The sequence below is a fragment of the Thermobia domestica genome, chromosome 12, assembly GCF_964235325.1.
Source record: "Thermobia domestica chromosome 12, izTheDome1.hap1.1, whole genome shotgun sequence".
Classification (NCBI taxonomy): Eukaryota; Metazoa; Arthropoda; class Insecta; order Zygentoma; family Lepismatidae; genus Thermobia; species Thermobia domestica.
The window spans coordinates 93,475,405-93,495,677 of NC_137465.1; the positions used below are offsets into that span (position 1 = coordinate 93,475,405).

Here is a 20,273-nt window from a genome sequence, read left to right on the forward strand (position 1 = left end):
TATATATTATATTTAGAAAAATACTAGTAGGCAAATTAGTATTATCTTTTACCTTTAGACAAGTTATTTGAATTTTATACTGTTCGTGACATTATTTTTATACTTTTTAAAGACCTGCTTTCACGAAAAAAATAAAATTTCATTTCTACTTTTACTTCTTAGTTGATGAAAACGGCTGAAACCCGAATTGTTAGTAGGTATGCTATTCATATAAATTGTAAAATATTTGTATCATATCAATGTCTGGCGTTTAATTTATGTTGCATTTTACGGTAATTATCCCTACATAAAAATATTTCATACTTAAGTAGACGTAAGATGCATTACAAATGAGTATTTGAAAAAAAATAGAAGAAAAAACGAGAGGCAATGTCTTTTTCTTAAAAAAACATACATTTCTTAAAAAAATACGAACGTTTTTTTTATTTACAACACTACACATGTACACAGGCCGCACAACGGGTTGGCATACTCTGGATCAGGTGGTCGAGCAGCTGTTGGGGTATAGCCTCCCATTCTTGCACCAGTGCCTGTCAGAGTTTCTGAAGTGTCCTAGGGGTTTGAAGACGTGCAGCGATACGTCGACCGAGAGCATCCCAGACATGCTCGATGGGGTTTAGGTCTGGAGAACAGGTAGGCCACTCCATTCGCCTGACATCTTCTGTTTCACGGTACTCCTACACGATGGCAGCTCGGTGGGACCGTGTGTTATCATCCATCAGGAGGAAGGTGGGACCCACTGCACCCCTGAAAAGGCGAACATACTGATGCAAAATGACGTCCCGATACACATGACCTGTTACTGTTCCTCTGTCAAAGACATGCAGGGGTGTACGTGAACCAATCATAATCCCACCGCACACCATCAAACCCTTCATACAGGTCCATTTCAAGGATATTATGGGGTTGGTAGCTGGTTCCTGGTTTACGCCAGATGATAACACAGCGAGAATCACCGTTCAGACTATACCTGTACTCGTCCGTGAACCTAACGTGGGACCACTGTTCCATTGACCATGTACTGTGTTCTTGACACCAGGCTTTACGGACTCTCCTGTGAACAGGGGTCGGTGGAATGCACTTTGCAGGTATCCGGGCGAATAAACCATGTCTGTTCAGTCGTCTGTAGACTGTGTGTCGGGAGACAACTGTTCCAATGGCTGTGGCAAGGTCCGGAGCAAGGCTACCTGCTGTATTCCGTGGCCGTCTGCGGGCACTAATGGTGAGATATCGGTCTTCTTGTGATGTTGTACACTGTGGACGTCCCATGCTGTAGCGCCTGGACACGTTTCCTGTCTGCTGGAATTGTTGGCATAATCTTGAGATCTCACTTTGTGGTACACAGAGGGCCCGTGCTACGACCTGCCGTGTTTGACCAGCCTCCAGTCGCCCTATTATTCTCCTCCGCATAACGTCATCAATATGTGTTCTTTGAGCCATTTTCAACACACAGTCACCATTAGCACGTCTGACAACATCTGCACACTTATACGCTGCACCGTACTCTGACATTCACCAACACACCTTTGCATATTTGGACTGCTGGCACCGCCCCCATGCGACGACCGCACCGCATGCATCGCACCGAATGGTCAAATGCACCGCATGGTGATTCCCAACCGAAAACCGAGCATTGTTTCACCATGTATCCGCATTATCCTTAATTTATGAGCACGAGTGTAGTTGAAGAGTATGTGAAGAACGAAGGTGATTTGTTTTCATTTTATTATTGTCGATATTATTGTTAATTTCGGTCATCACGTACTCAAAAAGAAATATTAATTATGATTTGGAAACTTATTGTAATTGAGTTTAAGCTATGCTGTAATTCAGGCCGCAAAATTCCCGGTCGCCATTGGCAACTAGAAATTTAGAGCTGGCGACCAGTGTTGTAGGAATGGTTTCTGCCTAAACTCACAGGAGTGTGTAGTTTCTGTTTCATACGTAAATAATTGTTACTGAGTGAGAGAAAACACGGAATGTGAAGTCATAACGGACATGGAAAGTGAAGTCTTCAGAACGTTGTAATTCGCTCCTCCTTTCCCACCCTCAATAGAAGTGGTTTGCCTCCTGGCGCGTCAACGCGAGAGATCGTTTCTCCCGCTCTTTGAAGCTAGAACAGCTAGGGAGGAAACCCCAGTGCCTAGAATAGATCAACCAATATGCCATGATGTAACCTTTTTCTTTATCAAACCAAAGGTCATGTGGGGAGGGGGTAGAACCTCTCATAATTTGTACGTGAGAGATACTGGCGACCACCATTTTTGGATTGGCGAGTGCATCTGACTTCGAAATTTTGCAACCTGGTGTAATTAATCTCCTTTCATAGCATTCAGAGTCCTCTATCTCGCTGTGCTAAAAGTTAAGATCGTCCGAGAAAGACAGACAATTAAGGTAGAAAATTCCTGGAGGTCAAACATCTCAGGAAATTTTCTTATAAGTTGTGGAAGTTTCCCGATAAAATGCAGTGTGTCCTAGATTTCATGCCTTACTTTGAAACATATAGTTACTCTTCTTTAAATTTCGTTTTTCCAGTTAGAAGAAGATATGAAGATTTAAACAAAAGTAATGAAAGTTATCATTGTAAATATTAACAACGAAGTGAATCATTCCCGAGTAAATTAACTTTTTTTTTTTAATGAAGTTGCCCGGAGACCTACACGAAGTCCCACAGCCAGCGAATTTATTTGCTGTTCTGAGAGAAGGAATGTGTTGCAAGAAGTACCTTTTTTCTCTTTTGCGTAATGTGTTGTTTTCAAATAAAGGATTTGTGAAATAAGATGGGTTGAATGGACGTGCATTTGAGTCTGCTTTCTGCTTAAAATAATGCTAAAAGCAAAAATAAAAAAGTAATTGAATTTAAATCAGTGATTAAAGACGATCAAGTTGTTGAGAATCTTGTATTTTAAGCGGAAATTAAACAAATAATTTGTAACAATTAATTAATTGTATTGTGTTAATGCTAATTAACGTCTTAAGCAGCGAGAGAAGTGAAATGGAGTTTGAAGTAAGTCAAATACTATGAGTAAAGTAATTATAAAATTTCGCGAAAACTAAAACGTAATAAGGTTGCTTAATTGAAATGTGTAGTAATATAAACAGAAACCTAATTCGTTAAACGCATTGACGGTGCTTCGTATTTAACAAAATCTGTATCATAAAATTGAAAGTGACTATATTTGTGACTTAATCAGTTAAACCACGCGACCTATCTGGATGACATTTTCAACATTTATGAGGTTCGGGCCTGGGAGTGTTTTTGTCGTTTCACTATTACGGTAGAACTGAAGGAGGGAGAGGAGGGGAATTATAAAAAAAGTAAAATTTAGTAACTCTTGAATTAAAGGACTAACCTGGATCAAATTTTCAACATAGACGAGGTTCATGCCTAGGATGGTTTTTATCATTTCACTTTGACGGCAGAATTTAGTGGAGGGGAAGGGAGGAAAAGATGCATAAAAATAAACAAAACTCATGACCCCCCGGACTCATCTCGATCAAATTTTAAACCTAGATGAAGTTCGAACCTAAGATGGTTTTTGTCATATCACTTTGACGGTGTAATGTTAGGGGACGGGGAGAGACATTTAAAAATGATCAAAAATGACCGATATAACTGTCGAATCTATAGCTTTTGGGGTCACTGAGATGAAGAATGCCGCTTCCGATGCTGTTTAAATCCAAATTCAGCCCCGGAACTTGTTGGCGGGGAGGGGAATATATATATATATATATATATATATATATATATATATATATATATATATATATATATATATATATATATATATATATGATCGAAATGACCAATATCTGTCGAATTCATAGCTTTCGGAGTCGCTGAGATGAACGATGACACTTTCGATCACTAACACTTAAAAATCATCGAAAATGGCTTATATCAAAGAGTGCTTAATCAAAGAATAAATAAATTTAAATGCAGTTGTGGTCCTCAAGGGAAAGTTTATAGACAAATCTCCACTTTAACCCTTTCGTGCATAACGTCCACTGGAGTGGACACTGCTGATTGGTCACGATTGTATTCCGTCGGAACTCTCTACCCACACCCCAAATACATTCTTTTACAGTAGAAGTTACTTGGGTGGTCTGACGATCTGAATTTTTCTGCCACCTAGAGTGAAACTCTGAAAACAGGGGTGTAACGTCGTCGGTGCATACTTGAAACAGGCAAGAAAGAGGCGTGGAGAGTTCTTCTGAAATATCTGCTGACATCTTCTATGGAGAGTGTGCCAAGCAGGTGATATATTTTTCTTTTCTTTGTTACAATGTCTGAAACAAGCTGACATCATAATATGATCTGGTTTTGTTTTTGTATCTACAAAAATCATCCAACATACATGTCCCATGTAGTGGACAGCATGCACTTGAAGCACATTTGTCTGCAACAATCTGTCACTGTAGTGGACTTCATGAATCTATTGAAGGTATGATTGTTTTTGCAAAAAGAAGGTGCTTGCCACTCACAAAAATATAATTGGAGCCTTTATGACAAACAATGAGCTCCTTCAAGACTTCTGACTAATATATGTGTGAAATCTGGGTTCGATTTCCATTTGGTGTCACCACACTTGACTCCAACATGTTATGGCAGACAAAATTGGTATGTTCAGAACACCTTCCAAAAAGACCATCTTTCCTGAAATCAAACTGAAATCAGGAACATGTAGACCTGTACACACAAACTGCCTTGAACATATATTACTCAGTATGCTGAGGACGACGGAAGTGAATTAGCATAAGAGAATGAAGAAAAAGAAACTAAATATCCTCCTCTGAGTAGAAGCAACCAAAGACGACAACAAGCAAAAGTGAGGTGGTCAAAATATGGCAATAAATTTTCTCAGAATGTTTCTCCATTTCATAAAAATAACAATGTAAATATTACAGGAAATGAACAAATTGATTTGTTTTCGCAGTTATTTACAGATGACTTTTAAGTGCAGATAGCAGTTGACATTGTTTCGGAAAAATCTGTATGCGAAACAAAATGGCAAGGAACACAACAGTCAGTGGCGAATTTACGATTTTGTTTCGGGAGGGGCTTTGCTAACTTTCGGGGCAGCTTTGCCTGGAACTGTGAAAATTCTGCAAGATATTTCATTTACTTTACTATACTAAGTAAGATTTCGGGGGGGGGCTTAAGCCCGGAAGCCACCCCCCTAAATACGCCACTGACAACAGTGTTGGTCTTACGACGAAGTTTTAAGTTGTAAAGTTGTAGCTGACGTAATGTCAGTAAAGCGGTTTGACCTCATATGGAGATATCTTCATTTATATGATAATTCACAGCCTCGAGATGCAAACAACAAACTTTATGAGTTACGATATGTACTGAATAAACTGAAGGAGAGATTCGAATTTGCTGTGAATGATGAAGAGTATGAATACATTGACGGGCAAATAATGCCATTCAAGGGTAGATATAGCATATACCAATATACTGTATACCCACGAAGACGAAACCTTGGGAACTAAAATTTCGGTAAGGGCACAGAGTAGTGATTGCATGTACGATTTTGTTGAATATGTTGATTTTTAACTCTTATTACTTGTACCAAAATCATCCTTGTAAACATCCTTGAATCGTTAGATTTGTTATTTGATAAAGTGCTAGAAAGTTGTACAATGGCTAAAATATTACTAAATACCACTTATCGCATCACAAATAGGTCTAAGTTTGTTTTACGACTAACTAAACCAAACTACTTAACCTGAATTGAAACACATATATTAAGATGACGAAAAAAAGATGATCTTTCGAAACAATCAAATATACTTGTAAACTAAAAATAAATAAATAAATTTTATTTATTTATTTTTAATAAATAAATAAATAATAAAAAATAAATAAATAAAAATAAATAAATAAATAAATAAAACAATAAATAAAAATAACTTTTTAATAAATAAAAAATAAATAAATAAATAAATAAATAAATAAAAATAAATAAATAAATAACTAAATTTTACATACAACATTTATGTATGTAAAAGAATAATGAAAGCAGAGACGAACATAAAAAAGATAAGTTAGTAGATAAAAAAATAAATAAAAAATATAAAAAAATATTTAAAAATAAAAATAAATAAATAAATAAATAAATAAATAAATAAATACAACTATAAAGTTAAATTATTTTGCTTTACAAGTTGCAAGATAAACAAACTTACGATTCATTGAAAGGTGTTTAGTAGTCACATAAAATACTAAAATATATGATCCAAGATGTTATAAGCTCGGACGCCTCGTAATTGATACGGGCGAGACAGTTAAAATTAATTAAATATTTCCTAAAATGTTTTTGTTTTCTCTATTAAAATGTTGACAATGGAAACCTAATATAAAAATGCTTACTTTTACCAGGAATTACAACTAATCAGAAAATACATGTGTGACCAAGATAAACTCTTAGATGTTTTCCGTTACGGGTGGGACACAGCAGCAGACAATACATAAACTTGGAGAAAAAGCATACAAAAACTTGCTTTTCATAAATAGTTCAGCAGAAGTTAGGCTATAAGTCTTGCAGTTTCTTTCAGACACATATATGGTATCCTAACAAAATAACATCGCCATATCTAGTGTTGCCAAGTTAGATATGAATTAATCTTCTTAACGAATCACGTGGTTAGCTACGTTATAGGCACTGTAAAATTCATTTTTGTTTTAAAAAGGAGAATCCTTCTTTCAGATTCAAACGATTCAAAGTTTTTTCTACCATTCACATAAGGTAATATTCTACTTAGAGAGGTTTCGAAAAATAATGTTAAGGTTTACCTTGTCGTGGAATTGCCCTTATAACTTTGTTAAAAGTTGAAGTTTACATCGCTTTACAGTTGCCATTCCAACAAATAATAGTAATTAATTAACTCCAAAACAACACATGTTTTGCTTTTTTAAAATAGTTTCAATTACTTAGTCAGTAACGCATCTGACTCTAATTGGACGACCCGGGTTCGAATCTCAATGTGAGTGGAATTTTTTTATAAATCTATCTTCATTCCAATGCGGCTCTGAGGCTCAATCAGATGGTTTAAAATGAACACCATGGGCAATCTAGGGAAGTAAAGGTGCCAGAGGGCGGTATTGCCTACATAAGGTTCGAAGTCTGGAACTGTTATGTCCATCTGGCCGATGTATGATGTATCGGTGGGCTTTCCGTAACCAGACCAGAGCGAACAAGTGTTACAAGTAAAGGAAGAGAACGAAATAGGTAGAATTGAATATATCTATTGCTGTGAGAGTAGGGCTATTAATGAAATACAAAATACGTTGACGTTCTATTGTTCTTCTACCCAAAGAAATATTCGACAAGGAGTTCAGCGGTTTGTCGTAGGAAGTTAGAAAATATTAAGGACTTAATAAAGATATGGGAAAGTTTACCATATTCACCCATTGCTCATTTAAACTTTTGAACCCGTCTTTTATAGATTTGGAGTTGTAGATTTCTTACTATTCTCACAATGATTTGCTTTGCATTTTGCTATGCTCCAAGTTACAATGCTGAAGTACCAACTGAAAGACATTTGAACACAGCTGGGGAATACGATTTCTCTTTTACAGGAAATTCACTGATATGAAATCGCATATATCAGCAGAACTTTCTAAGTGCAACTCATACCCATGTTTATAACATACAATTTAAATTTGTACTTCTTAAACTATGAAAAATTCTAATAAAATAGATTCATTTAAGAAGATTAAATAAAAGTAAGAATAATGTATATGTGAAAATAGTTTCATCCATTTACGATATTTTAATTTTGGAACTTGATTGTCTATAACAATGAATAGTAAAAATGTGTTGAGTCAGTTAGCTTCAAAAAATGTATTGAGCATTTTAGCATAATATAGCGTTAGTGAATCAAATCAAGGATTTGAATCGCAGCGTGTTAGGCCTAACGCTATTTAACAGGTGATAGCTGAAGCTAGTAGAAATGCAAACGTGTTTAAATTCTCATGATCAAACCTAAGGTATTACGACGTGAAGATTATCTAATTTTTCCGCAAATCTATGCTACATTTTATAATTTAATTTCAGTAGAGACGCAAATGCACACAGGCCCTTGAAGAGACTTGTTCTCTTATGAGAAAGATATAATATCTAAAAGCAACAGCTAAAGTATTGTTCAGTCGCCCTGTGCGATCAATTCCAGAAAAATTTGATGGATTATCTTCGGACTGAAATCGAGTAGGCAACCATGACATCATCAACGACTTAAACATCCGTTCACAAACAAGAAAAAGCAATAGAGAGAAAGTTGGCTACAAACAGAAACTCGACCTACAAACTAGGAACTTACAAAACGGTTGCTCAAGGGTGCTGCCAAGTGAATAGTATACGACAACAAGGTGCGAAAAGATCGTAGTGAAAGTGAGGATCGGCTCTATAGTCTGTGAAAAATCCAACACTGACACAAAGGAAAGTTATACTGTGCATTTGATAAGATTGGAGCTTATCGTGCATCATGAGCTGCTGCCACCGGGCAGAATGATAAATTTGAACCTCTACTGTGGTCGACTGCAGCGAGTATGCCCTTTAAAAAGTTTTAGGAATTGGGCAACAGAAATAGTGCCATACACGAAGCTTAAAATGCAATATCCTTTACATCATAAACGATCCCTCAGAAGTCTCGAAAACTTGGCTTGAAGGTTTTAATGTATCCACCGTTTAACTGCGACATGGTACTTTAGGTTATTATTTGTTTTATTCTGATCTGAATTCTCTGAATAATTTTAGATTATTTTGAAACGATTCTGGTTAAAACCACGTGCCACTTTTTTCAGAAACAACATAATTCTATAGCGACGGTATTATGATGTTGCCTGACAAATAACAAGTTATCGAATAGAGTGGTTATATATGGTGTTTCACAATGTTATTTTCAAACAACAATTTCTTCTTAATTTGGACCTCCAACTGCTCAATAGTTTGTAGACAACCTAATATTTCCAAATCCTAACCTAACGTAGCTTGGATATTATTCTTCTCATTTTTTTACGATGTACCGTGTTATGTTTGTTACTGTGTTACGTTGATTGGTTGACTAAATAGTTGAGATTTAATTATCGTTTATAGCAGCACTTTTGTAGACGAGAGGACTTTAAATTGCAGTACAATACAGTAGTGAAATTCCAAATCAAGTTAGCCATCTTTAATTTCACAAAAATTGATAACTCCATAATTATAATAGAAGTGACTTAAATACTTCTTCATTCACTTCTACAAGCGTTATGATTCTGCCATTTCAAATTGTGTGACAAGAAACAAACGAAGAATTTAATTTATTGAAAAAAAATGCGGAATGATATTATGTTACGATTCAGAAGCAACAAATACGCCACCTCTAACTGCTTACGGAAGTGTGCGGAGGAGCTCAGGCATTTTTCGGGTGCTGCAATATTTTTGTATACCGAAAATAATAATTTTATGTTACTTAATCTACGAGTAAACTACAATACAACATGACTAAGAGGCAGTCGCAGGAGAGGGTACCACATATCCCACTCTTGCCTGGTCATTGCTCAGGCCATATCTGATTACACTGTGTTACAGTGGTTTCCTTTCCTGGAAGTTATTCACTGATTGTAGTCGTATTTCGTGATCTGATCTTAAATCCATAAGTCGTTCATTTGTATCAGACTCCATTTTCCCAAAATTGGGGGAAAGGGAATTTTTAATAATAAATTTTCCCTCCTCTAGTTGGCAACAGTTTCTGCTGTGTAGTTGCAACATTGTGTAAAAGTATTTATCAGTGGAATTGTGGTCCACTATTTTGAATTTTTTATTTGTGATTTTGCTGCATGTGGAAAGAGTGGGAGGGTATATACTGGAAATATACAGCTCTTATTGTTGACAGCTGAACTTGTTGGACAAAGATAAAAGTTTGTTCCTGGATATTGCTCTAAGATTTTTTCTTGTAAAAAGTGCTTGTGCGAGTGTTGTGTGCTGTGAGTGACTGTTAAATCCAATATTACACAGATAACACAGCTTGTGAAAAGAGCTTATAAATTGTACTTCGAGATCAATTTTGGAGATCAGGAAATAAATGGGCATCGCATGTAGTTGTAAATCTTGCAAAGTAAATATTCGTGGGTGGTTGATTGGAAAACATAAAGCAATGCCATTTGCCGTACCATAGGCGTGCCGTACCAAAGACCACACACGTCAGACTGTTATTTTTATTTAACAAACGTAAGTAGAAAAATCTCAAAAACCAATAAATCAGTCATATACGCAAATTTACCTTCCGCTGTTCGACCTCTCCTACACCTGTGCCTGTTCCAATGAGAGAATACTTGTTGGATGATTCTGATGCATGTGCTACTTCCGTAGATCGTGATTCCGAAATTGAAGAAGAGGAGGATCCATTCTATACTGAAAAATCGTCGGAGCAATTAATATATCAAAGTAAATTAAATGATCTTGTTAGAGATTTGCACTTGTTTAAGTCTCAGGCTGAACTACTAGCTTTGAGACTACAAGAGTGGAACCTTTTAGAGAAGAACATAAAAGTAACTACGTATCGCTTTCGCTTATGTGATCTAGTGAAGTTTCGCGACTCTCACGAAGGTTTGGTCTGTACAGATGTTTGCGGACTCATGTCTGCATTGATTACGATATGAATGATTGGGATTATTCATTGATTTTTCCAAAGTCAATCTAAAAGCCGAGTTATTACACAATAGAAATAGCCACCGTGCTATTCCGGTTGCGTATACTGTAGATATGAAAGAAACATAAGGAGATATGAAGCTTTTACTTGGAAAACTTGTGTACGCGGCACATCGATAGCACATTACTGGTGACTGTAAAGTCCTTGGCCTGCTTTTGCGGACGCAATCGAGATATACGAAATATTGTTTTTTGTGTTAATGGGACAGCAGGGCAAAAATCAACACTACAATGAAAACAATATCCTGCAAGGAAGTTTCTGACTCCCGGACAGAAAAGTGTTAGTTACGAACCTCTTGTCAAACCGCAGAATAATATGTATTTACCGCCATCACACGTAAACTAATGAAGACTTTCGTCAAAGCTTTAGAGGATGGTGGTTTCCGTTGGCTGAAGCTATTATTTCTCCTCATCACAGATGCAAAACTTAAGGAAGGGATATTTGTTGGACCGGAAATAAGAAAAGTGATGAAAGATTCACAATTTGACGTAATCCTGAGGGAAAACGAGAGAAGAGCGTAAGTTGCGCTGAAAAATGTGGTAAATTCTTTCCTGGGAAACAGAAGATCTGAACAATATATCCAAATTTTTGAAGAAATGATACTGAGTTTTCAAGAGCTGGGTTTCAACATGTCTTTGAAACTTCATTTCCTGCACAGCCACTTTGATTTCTTTCTCGAGAATTTAGGTCCAGTTCGAGATGAACATGGTGAAAGATTTCCAGCGCAAGAACCAAACAATTCGTGTGCTGGAAGAAAAATACTCGGAGAAATGTGATGGGGAGTCTCTATGCTAGCTAACTATTGTTGGACCGTGCAAAGAGAACATGAGGATGAGTTCAAAAGGAAAAGCCGATAACAACGTTTATCAGTTTGTGAAGCAAGACAGTTTTCTTATTTTGTTTTAGTAACAGAGAAAATGAAAGTGCCTACCAAAGATAACGCCGATAAGAACAGTTTGTGAAGTTGTTCAGTATTCTTATTTTATTTCATTTCTGTATTTTATGTTTCACTAATTTCGTTTCAATACATACTTTATGTGCACTTTAAGTTAATGTTTATATTTACATTTAGGTCTTTGATTCATTATAATGTAACTATGAGGAATGTGGATGAACCTACTCCCAACAGTTGTCTGTCAAACAAAAAAGAACATTCTCAGACGTATGGACTTTTATAGTATCTTTCCTAAGGGAACAAACCCCTGAAAAGTACGCAATTTTGTCAAAATCATTCAAACTGCAGATACAATTGCATAATACCAGTTTTTCAAAGTGACAATCCAGGGGCAAATGTCCCCATGAGGCACTCACGGTCAGGCAGTAATAGGAATTTGTATCTGCAAGGTGTCCTCTCGAGGTCTGTAATATTTAACATAGAGTATTAATAATATTATATACTAGTAAAACTTTATTTGGCTATTTCGCAGAATTGCAGGCTGATACAGAAGTTACATCACTGTAATCAGCGTAAAAAGTTCTGTAGGGCTCAGTCATTCTTTTTCAGAAAAGAGAAAAAAAAGTTGAAAATTTGTTGCACAGTGTTATTCATTAGAGTTCAGCATCTCTTTTAATTGTGACCCTATTTGAGACATGGAATACAACTCAACGTTTGATCCGAATCATATGTGCTCCTACCGAGAAAAGAACCCTGGTGGTGGAGAATAGAATAGAACACTTGAGAAGATAGTAACAGAGTAGTAAAGATATTTGCTTTCAGCTATGGCAATTTAAATTCACAATTCGTATAATATTGTTTCCTAATCAAATTTGAAAATAAAGGAGTTGATAAAGGACCATTGAAAGAAATGTTCTTATCTCTGTGTTAGGAGCACGAAATTAAAATAAAAGAACAATACAACCTAACTTTCTATGCTATTTGAACGCATGATTTACAAAGTACTTTCCTGCCCCGTAGACTGTTTGGCTATTGCTTACATTACCTCACTTGTCAGATCACTTTTGTATGAAGTGATGTCTGTTCCTCACATTGTTCTATTTACTACCAGAAACACGTTTTTCACGTAAGTCACATTTTCTTTCGTGGCAAAATAACTGAAACAGGTTTAATCTCTGAAATGGTTAGGGTTGGACTGATCATTATAAAATAATAGAATTGCAATAACAATTACACTAGCCTGCGATGGTTCTGTTTTTCAACATTTGATGATGGATTCTTATGTATCTTGGTGTGCTTAATCCAAAAACGACCTTAGTTTGTATCCATCACGTCAGAATTGTTTGCAAATGGCAATGTACCAAATATAGTATACGTCGAAAATTATCACAAATATGCGACTTAATGACAAAATCGGTTTGTTATGTAAATCATGTGGAATTGTGGAAGAAAAGGAAGAACATAGAATATAATATAACATAAAAGAAATACTCACGAGTTAAGTCATTGTGTCCACGTCTTTTTAGACCAATCATGCTGTGTTTCTGGTTTTTCCTTTCGTGCTCTTTGTTGGGTTCATCTCGATGCTGGAAACATCCAGCAGTTGTATGTCACAATTGTTGTATTTCATCGTCCTTGGGAATGCTTTTCCATTTCTTGGATGTCCTGATGGAATCTCTCACCCATCTCTCCACTAACAGCACCCAGGTTCTTCGGGAAGAAGTCCAAGTGGAAATGTAAGAAATGAATTTTCAAACTCATGGAACAACCTACCTTTTCGTACTTCTGCAGCATAGTATCAACGACAGACTTGAAATTCGGATTATTCGTGTTGCCGAGAAACTTGGTTATTATGTCTTTAAAGGCGACCCAGGCTTCTTTTTCAGCAAACTCCATGTGTTCCTCAAAATGTCTATCTTTGCAGAGTTATCTAATGTCCGGACCCGTAAAGACATTCTCTTTTAGTTTTGCGATTGATAAGGCTGGAAATTTGATAGACATGTACTGGAAACATGTACCATCCTTTGTTAAGGCTTTCACATATTGCTTCATCAAGCCTAAGTTGATATGTAGAGGTGACAAGAAAGCTTTCGTCGCCTCGACGAGAAGCATTTTGAGTACATTTTTTACTCCAGATTCCAATTACGCTCGTTATGTATAATCTTCCCGCTTCCAATGATTGTCCCTGTCACTGCTATCCCATGTACACAAAAAACATGGATACTTTGTGTAGCCGACTTTTGATAACGAAAGATACGTACGAACGGTTGCACCAGTTGACAGTTACACCAGTTGCAGTGTACACCAAGTTTAACGGTGCATGTGCTGCCATCTACCGGTTTGTGTTGACAACGAATCGTTTTCGTCATAAACAAACGGATGGCAGCATTTCTTATGTCCTGACATCTGTCCGTAGTCTCATATTTGTGACGTTTTTAGACATAGCACATTTTGACACATTGAGATTTCCAAACAATTCCGACGTGATGGGATCAAACTACGGTCATTTTTGGATTAAGTGCATCAAGTTACATACAAATCCATCATACAATGCTGAAAAACATGACACAACCGAAATAATGCAGGTCTGTGTTATCTAAGCAATAAAATTTGATGAAAAAAATTATTACACTCAACTAATGATTGTCTTTTTATAGGGCCTTAGTGGCTCGTTGAGATTTATACGAAAGAATTTTAACCACCTAAAAGCTTCTGTGGAAGTTGAAGCACTGATTAGCGTAGGTAAGTAGTTATCATATTGGATTTTCACTAAGAAGAATGAGATTCGAATGCACGCAGGACCAAACTTTATAACATGTTTCAGTTTTAATTTCAATATGATAAACAAGATCTCCTGTATAAGAGGAGAGGTATGTTAGAATGAAGGGGTATTAGAGTAGGAGCATGAATGAAGTTAAACCTTTACGAACTTAGTTTATGCAATTATAACAGATTTGATATTTTCAGTTTTTTTCAACCTTTTCTAACTCAAGTGTTGCTTTCTTTCTTCTCATATGCAGTATGTGGTAAAATAATATATTATATACAACGAGTTGTGAAGTGTTTGGTATGTGATCCTCATTGGACAACAAGCTCCAAACAATAGAGATAAATCCTGAAATGGCGGTTTTTCGTGCATTAACTATACTCTAAATGCTGTTTCAATGCTCTACGGGCTCACCAGCTATCGTCACCGGCTCAAAATGTTAACGTGTAAGTTAGGATGCATCAGTCTAGATGTTTGCGATACCAGCATAACTACTGGATCCAACCTGACGGAATTACAGCAATCAGGGTGCATTACTTCTGTTTGTGTTGTACAGTAAGGTGACAAGTTTCACCAAAAGAGAAATACCATGCATGCACTACGAAAATTTCACTAAATCGTTGTTTCAGTTTTTGAAGAAATTGAAGAATGGCAGAAAATAAAATATATTATTTTTGACATAAAACCTAAGTTCTCACACCATATTTTGAAAAAGTGTAAAAATCATTATTTTAAAAATATTGTGGAAATCTGTTAACCATTCCTCGGTATTTGAACGGTTAAAGCAGGAAAAGTGCGTTAAAGGTATAACTGTGTTAGAAACATTTGAAATTTAAAATCCTATAAAATTGTAGTTCTCATTCAATATTATTAACAACAGATAATAAAATATGAACACTTACTTATTATGGCATACTAGAAACTGATGCTCATGCGTTTAACATTTAATATAATGGTTCAAATTTACACGAATACTGTTGACTATTTAAAAAATGAAAAGAATGAATGCATGACTTGAAGATAATCGTATATTTCTGTGAGTTCGTAAAAATGAAGTCCTGAATATTCCACTTGTCTGTTTTGAAAGAAACTTCAAAGAAAAATGTAATGTTATTTGTATCATGGGGTGTGTATTTTTGTCTGTGTCTATTGACTTTTCTTTGCATGTTGGCCTCCAATTTTCCACCTCCTTCTATAAAACCTATCTCTTTTCTGTCTCTGCTTTGCTTTGTCTGTCTTATAGATGAAAAAATAGGTTTCTACATATTTTATCTGTTCATTCACATTCTCCACAACTATAAACTAAAAAGTAATAAAAGAAAGAAACAAGGTGAATGTACTTTATTGATATGATATTGAAAACTATAATTATAAAATAACTATTATGCATTTGTTACTGTGTTGAGTAATTGAGAGAAATTAATGAAATAGACATTTAAAATCGTAATATTTGACATTATAATAATTTATCCTGGAGACATTTTAGAATTGCTTTGTAATTTCAAAAATCACTGTCACTACTTTTTCAGTGTGGAAACTTTGGAGCTAAATTGTGAAAACCAAAACAGTATTATTTTTCAATTCAGTGACTTCAACAACACGTGTTGTTTTCACAATGCAAAGGTGACAATGATAATGCTGCACTCGTCTGGAAAGAAAGGAAACTTCTTATTAAAAACTGAAAATTTTTCTTTCCATTATTTTTATAGATATTTAATTTATTTGCATATTTCACTCTTTTGTATATGACAATCTATTAGATTAATCGGTTTTAAAATGGCAAACACGCAAAATGAAAAATTGAATGCCTGTTGCAAATTTTATATAACAATTCAATCACAATATTCCATCAAGTATTCGAGTATTCGAGTATTCGAAAAATTCATCTTGGATTTTTTAAATCCTGGTGTTAATATCACTGGTCTCTGAAAACTGGCTATAACCCCACTATACTGTACATAAAGATTGTCAAATCCATGGTACGTTATCATTTCAGCATCATCTGAAAGTTTAATAGAGCTAATGTTAAAAGGTACTCTCTGTATTCAAACCTTTTTCTAACATTCAAATTTTAATCACTTTGTGAATTTCTTTCTAAATGAAAATAATAAACACACTGAAGGGCTCCTTACGTTTAGAGTTTTATATGAGTGTCATGACGAAATATTTTGGATTATATGCTGCTCGAATCTCACCTAACTTCATAGGCGTTTATATTTCGAAAATATCTTACAAGAAGCCAATGAGAAAAGAAAGTAGAATTTTATGAAGAAATTAATAAGTTTAACGACAGAAAGAAAAATGTGTGAATATTGTTGTAGGGGTCTGAATCGTCAGAGTCAAAAAAGAGATCAAAAATAACTTCTGGTATGGAACAAGATGAACACAATAAAATTTTAATTAAGTTTGCCACAACTGAGAAAATTTCGTCTTCCAAAAAAGCCCTTCATAAGAAGTGGACATGGAGACACTGAAGTAGATCGTCTGATTGAAGCTACCATTTCCGGCAACAAGGCTACATAAGACGACATTCCGGTAGAAGAATAATCGAAAGTGACAGTATATCAAAGTTAAAAGATATCTAAGCTTCAATGTTTCAAACCGTAAGATGTAAACTGTATTTCAAAGACTAAGTGTAAAGAAAAATGCTGAGAATTCAAATCCCTCAGCGTTCTTCCTTATACTTCATCTTCAAATTCAATTAAACCTTATATTCAGGACATTAAATCTTAAATCAAGATTCTTTTGTCTTTGATATGTTGGTGTCAGTTTAATTATTACTCTATTTGAATGTCGTCTTTATTAGTTAAATTAGTAAATCGATAGAAGTGACAATATTATCTAATAAATAAAGATGATGAAGTAGACCGAACAGAGAAGAACAAGGTAACGATACGTAACACATAAGGCAAAATAAGGCAAATATAAAAGCGATCCTTTTGGAATAGATACAAGGAGATAGGAAAACACCCTAACACAAGATAGTATGCCGCATGATGAAAAATCATATCAAAATATGAAGAAGAATTGGCCATTTGTCCTAGGATAGAAAAAGTAATGCAGAATTGAATTGAAATTGATAAACTTTATATGCATAATGAATTATTTCATATTATGTTACATAACATAGAGAGTAAAGATTCACTTTGTAGGCTAAAGGTGATGTGTGATTCATACAAGTAAATATTAGTGGAAGGATTGGAGAAATTGAATGAAGAAGAAAATCATGAATCGCGAGAAAGCCTTTGGCAACGATCTTGTCTTACATCAACAATTTTAGACTGTATTTCAATACTACAGAAAATACAGGTGTCATGTATCCAATCATCATATTCTTCCAAAATAAACAATTTCCATTTCGTCTGCTATTCCCATCTTCAAAACAGATTGGTTTCTATTGTGGACATCAAAACGTCGTATTTCTTGATCTGGTGAGTTAATATATCAAATTACATAATTGGTGTATTATTCGATTAAAAGAGTTAATACTTTTTCAGTTAGTTAAGTCTGAAGCAGTTAGTCAGAAAATAAGTTGCAAATCTTACAAACTAACCCAAAAAGAACTTATGTCAATTAACTAACAGAGTGATTTGTTCTCTCTCGTTAGATCATTTTTAATTTTGCTCTTTAACGTTATAGAAGAGATTCTTCTTATATACTTACTTAAATCAATGTTTACTTTTGGCAAGGCTTACTGCACGGTTAAATTCTATTGAATCATCATCAGTATTATTAAGTATGGAGTAAAAACCAAACTATATGATTAAATAAACAATATCAATGAACTATCAGCTATGTGGTTTTTAAGTTACACTTCGGTAATTTTTCGAATTTGGCAAGTTGTTGAAGCAATTTGCTCTTACCAACATTCCGAAACTGACATTGATGATATGATTCCTGCATATTAGTTTCTCAGACTACAAACTAAAATCACTATCCGTAAATCCGAAACACTATGCGTCCATCAAAACGCGCATATTGCCCATTAAATGCAAAATATTATACGTATCATTTTTAGGTCCATCTGTTGGAATAAAAGATAGCAAGGTTAATTGCAGGTTTAATTTGTTGGAGTTTAACGTCCCTTTAACTATATAATAAGATAACTGATACTATATAATGAGATATACTATATAAAATAGGATTCCACCGGAAGTTGTAGCCAGAACAAAGTGCACAGAAAGCACGCGCTTTAGCCCCTTGGTCACCGACGGAAATGAATCAGAAAGAAAACAGTGCAAACCAATCAAATTCTACGTTGCATTTGATTGCTCTTGTTATAGTGTTTTATATATTATATCCTTACGCATAACATACTTTGTTTTAATGTGAAAATCGAATCACAAATAAGTTTTACGTGAGACCTTAAACCTCAATAGAATAAATTAAATTCGAAGCGACTCGAATACAAAAAGTCACTCAACCGAGCCGGTTTGTGAGATGGAGAGTGTCTCTTTAATATACCCTGTCTTTTTTACATACGTATTTGTAAATCGATACATTTGCAAACGAATATTTACATTTATAGTTCATTTGCATAGCAATATTCAAATATGCTATTTGATATTATTATTACATTATGCATACTTATATGTGATTCTCTGTCACATACAACTGCAACTATCAAAGATTATATCTTTGTATATAGTAAATCAATATTTTTGAGGGTTTTTAAATATTTTATTACTAAACGAACGTAAAATAATATGTTACTATATCAGGAAAATATATAGTAGATACAAAATATAGATTATTTTTTAAATATAAAATCAAATCGAAGGAGAACAGAAAACAGACATAAATATTGTATTGAAGAAGAGATTGAGCTTTAGTTGGCATTTTTTTCCATTGGAAGATACAGAACACTTTCTACTTTTTGTCGCCAGCTCAATTGTTCAACACACACTGTAAATAAGGATAAATTGGAAAAGGGTTTACATGTGTACGTATATGTAGCTAAGCCAGAGGAAATAGTGGTTAGTTTGTACCACGACAATATTTCGTCAAGGAGTGGCGCACAGGGCATTGTCTTGGGATGTGTTCTCTCTGCTTGCAACTGAATGTGAATATTTAGCAATATTTAGCGCCTTCCGAGAGCTTAGCATCTATCTCAACGAATTTTAACAGGATGCTTAGGCTCCAGAGCTTGCTTCTTGCTTCCATTGGAAATCGAAAATTTTATTTTGGTATCAGCCACAGTAGAAGACAAATAGATGCAGTCATATGAAACATAATTATCTTAGAATGTTTCCGAATAAGAATATTGTATTCTATCGCGCGCCTCCTCCAAAAGGGTGATTACTCTTTGGTTAAAATTAGGTAATAAACCATTCATAATATTTGTTCTGTGGGGATGCGATGGATTCCTGGAACAGCCCTCTCTCTCTCTCTCTCTCTCTCTCTCTCTCTCTCTCTATATATATATATATATATATATATATATATATATATATATATATATATATATATATATATATATATATATATATATAAATGGTGATCATTTATTATGTAACCAAAATCCAACCCTCTCATCTTAACAAATAAAAGATCCATATGGACATAGGGAGAAAACTGCCTTGTTTCAAAGTTACGCGATGCCGGAAACGAGGAAAGTGTCATTTTGAGGCTGCCTAGCTCAAAAACTGTAACACATATTAAAGGCGGTTAAACGAAAGCACAGAAACTAGAGGGACCTGAGATATGGCGTAGTGATGTGAGGTGGAAAATTTTCCAGAAAATTTTCCGTTCTAAACAAATATCAGTGATCAAGTAAAAATTCCTCATTAGCCATAAAATTGATTGAATTCATGTACATATATATTAAAAAGGTGAAAGATTGTTAAAAGAATCTCAAAATTTTCATGGCTCAGAAAATTTCCAATAATATGTAGGAACAAGTGAAACTATTTT

General features: G+C 34.8%; 1 protein-coding gene across 1 annotated transcript; it reads right to left on the reverse strand.

Moving 5' to 3' along the window:
* Window positions 1–813: 813 nt before the first annotated feature.
* LOC145666040 (uncharacterized) lies at window positions 814–1,512 on the reverse strand. The gene has a single exon (XM_081733139.1). It carries the CDS (start codon window positions 1,510–1,512, stop codon window positions 814–816), a length of 699 nt encoding a protein of 232 aa, XP_081589265.1.
* Window positions 1,513–20,273: the final 18,761 nt, after the last annotated feature.

Bases quoted from the DNA above. Each gene is read 5' to 3' on its own strand.
- LOC145666040 (XM_081733139.1), bottom strand. From the start codon at position 1,512: ATGTCAGAGTACGGTGCAGCGTATAAGTGTGCAGATGTTGTCAGACGT.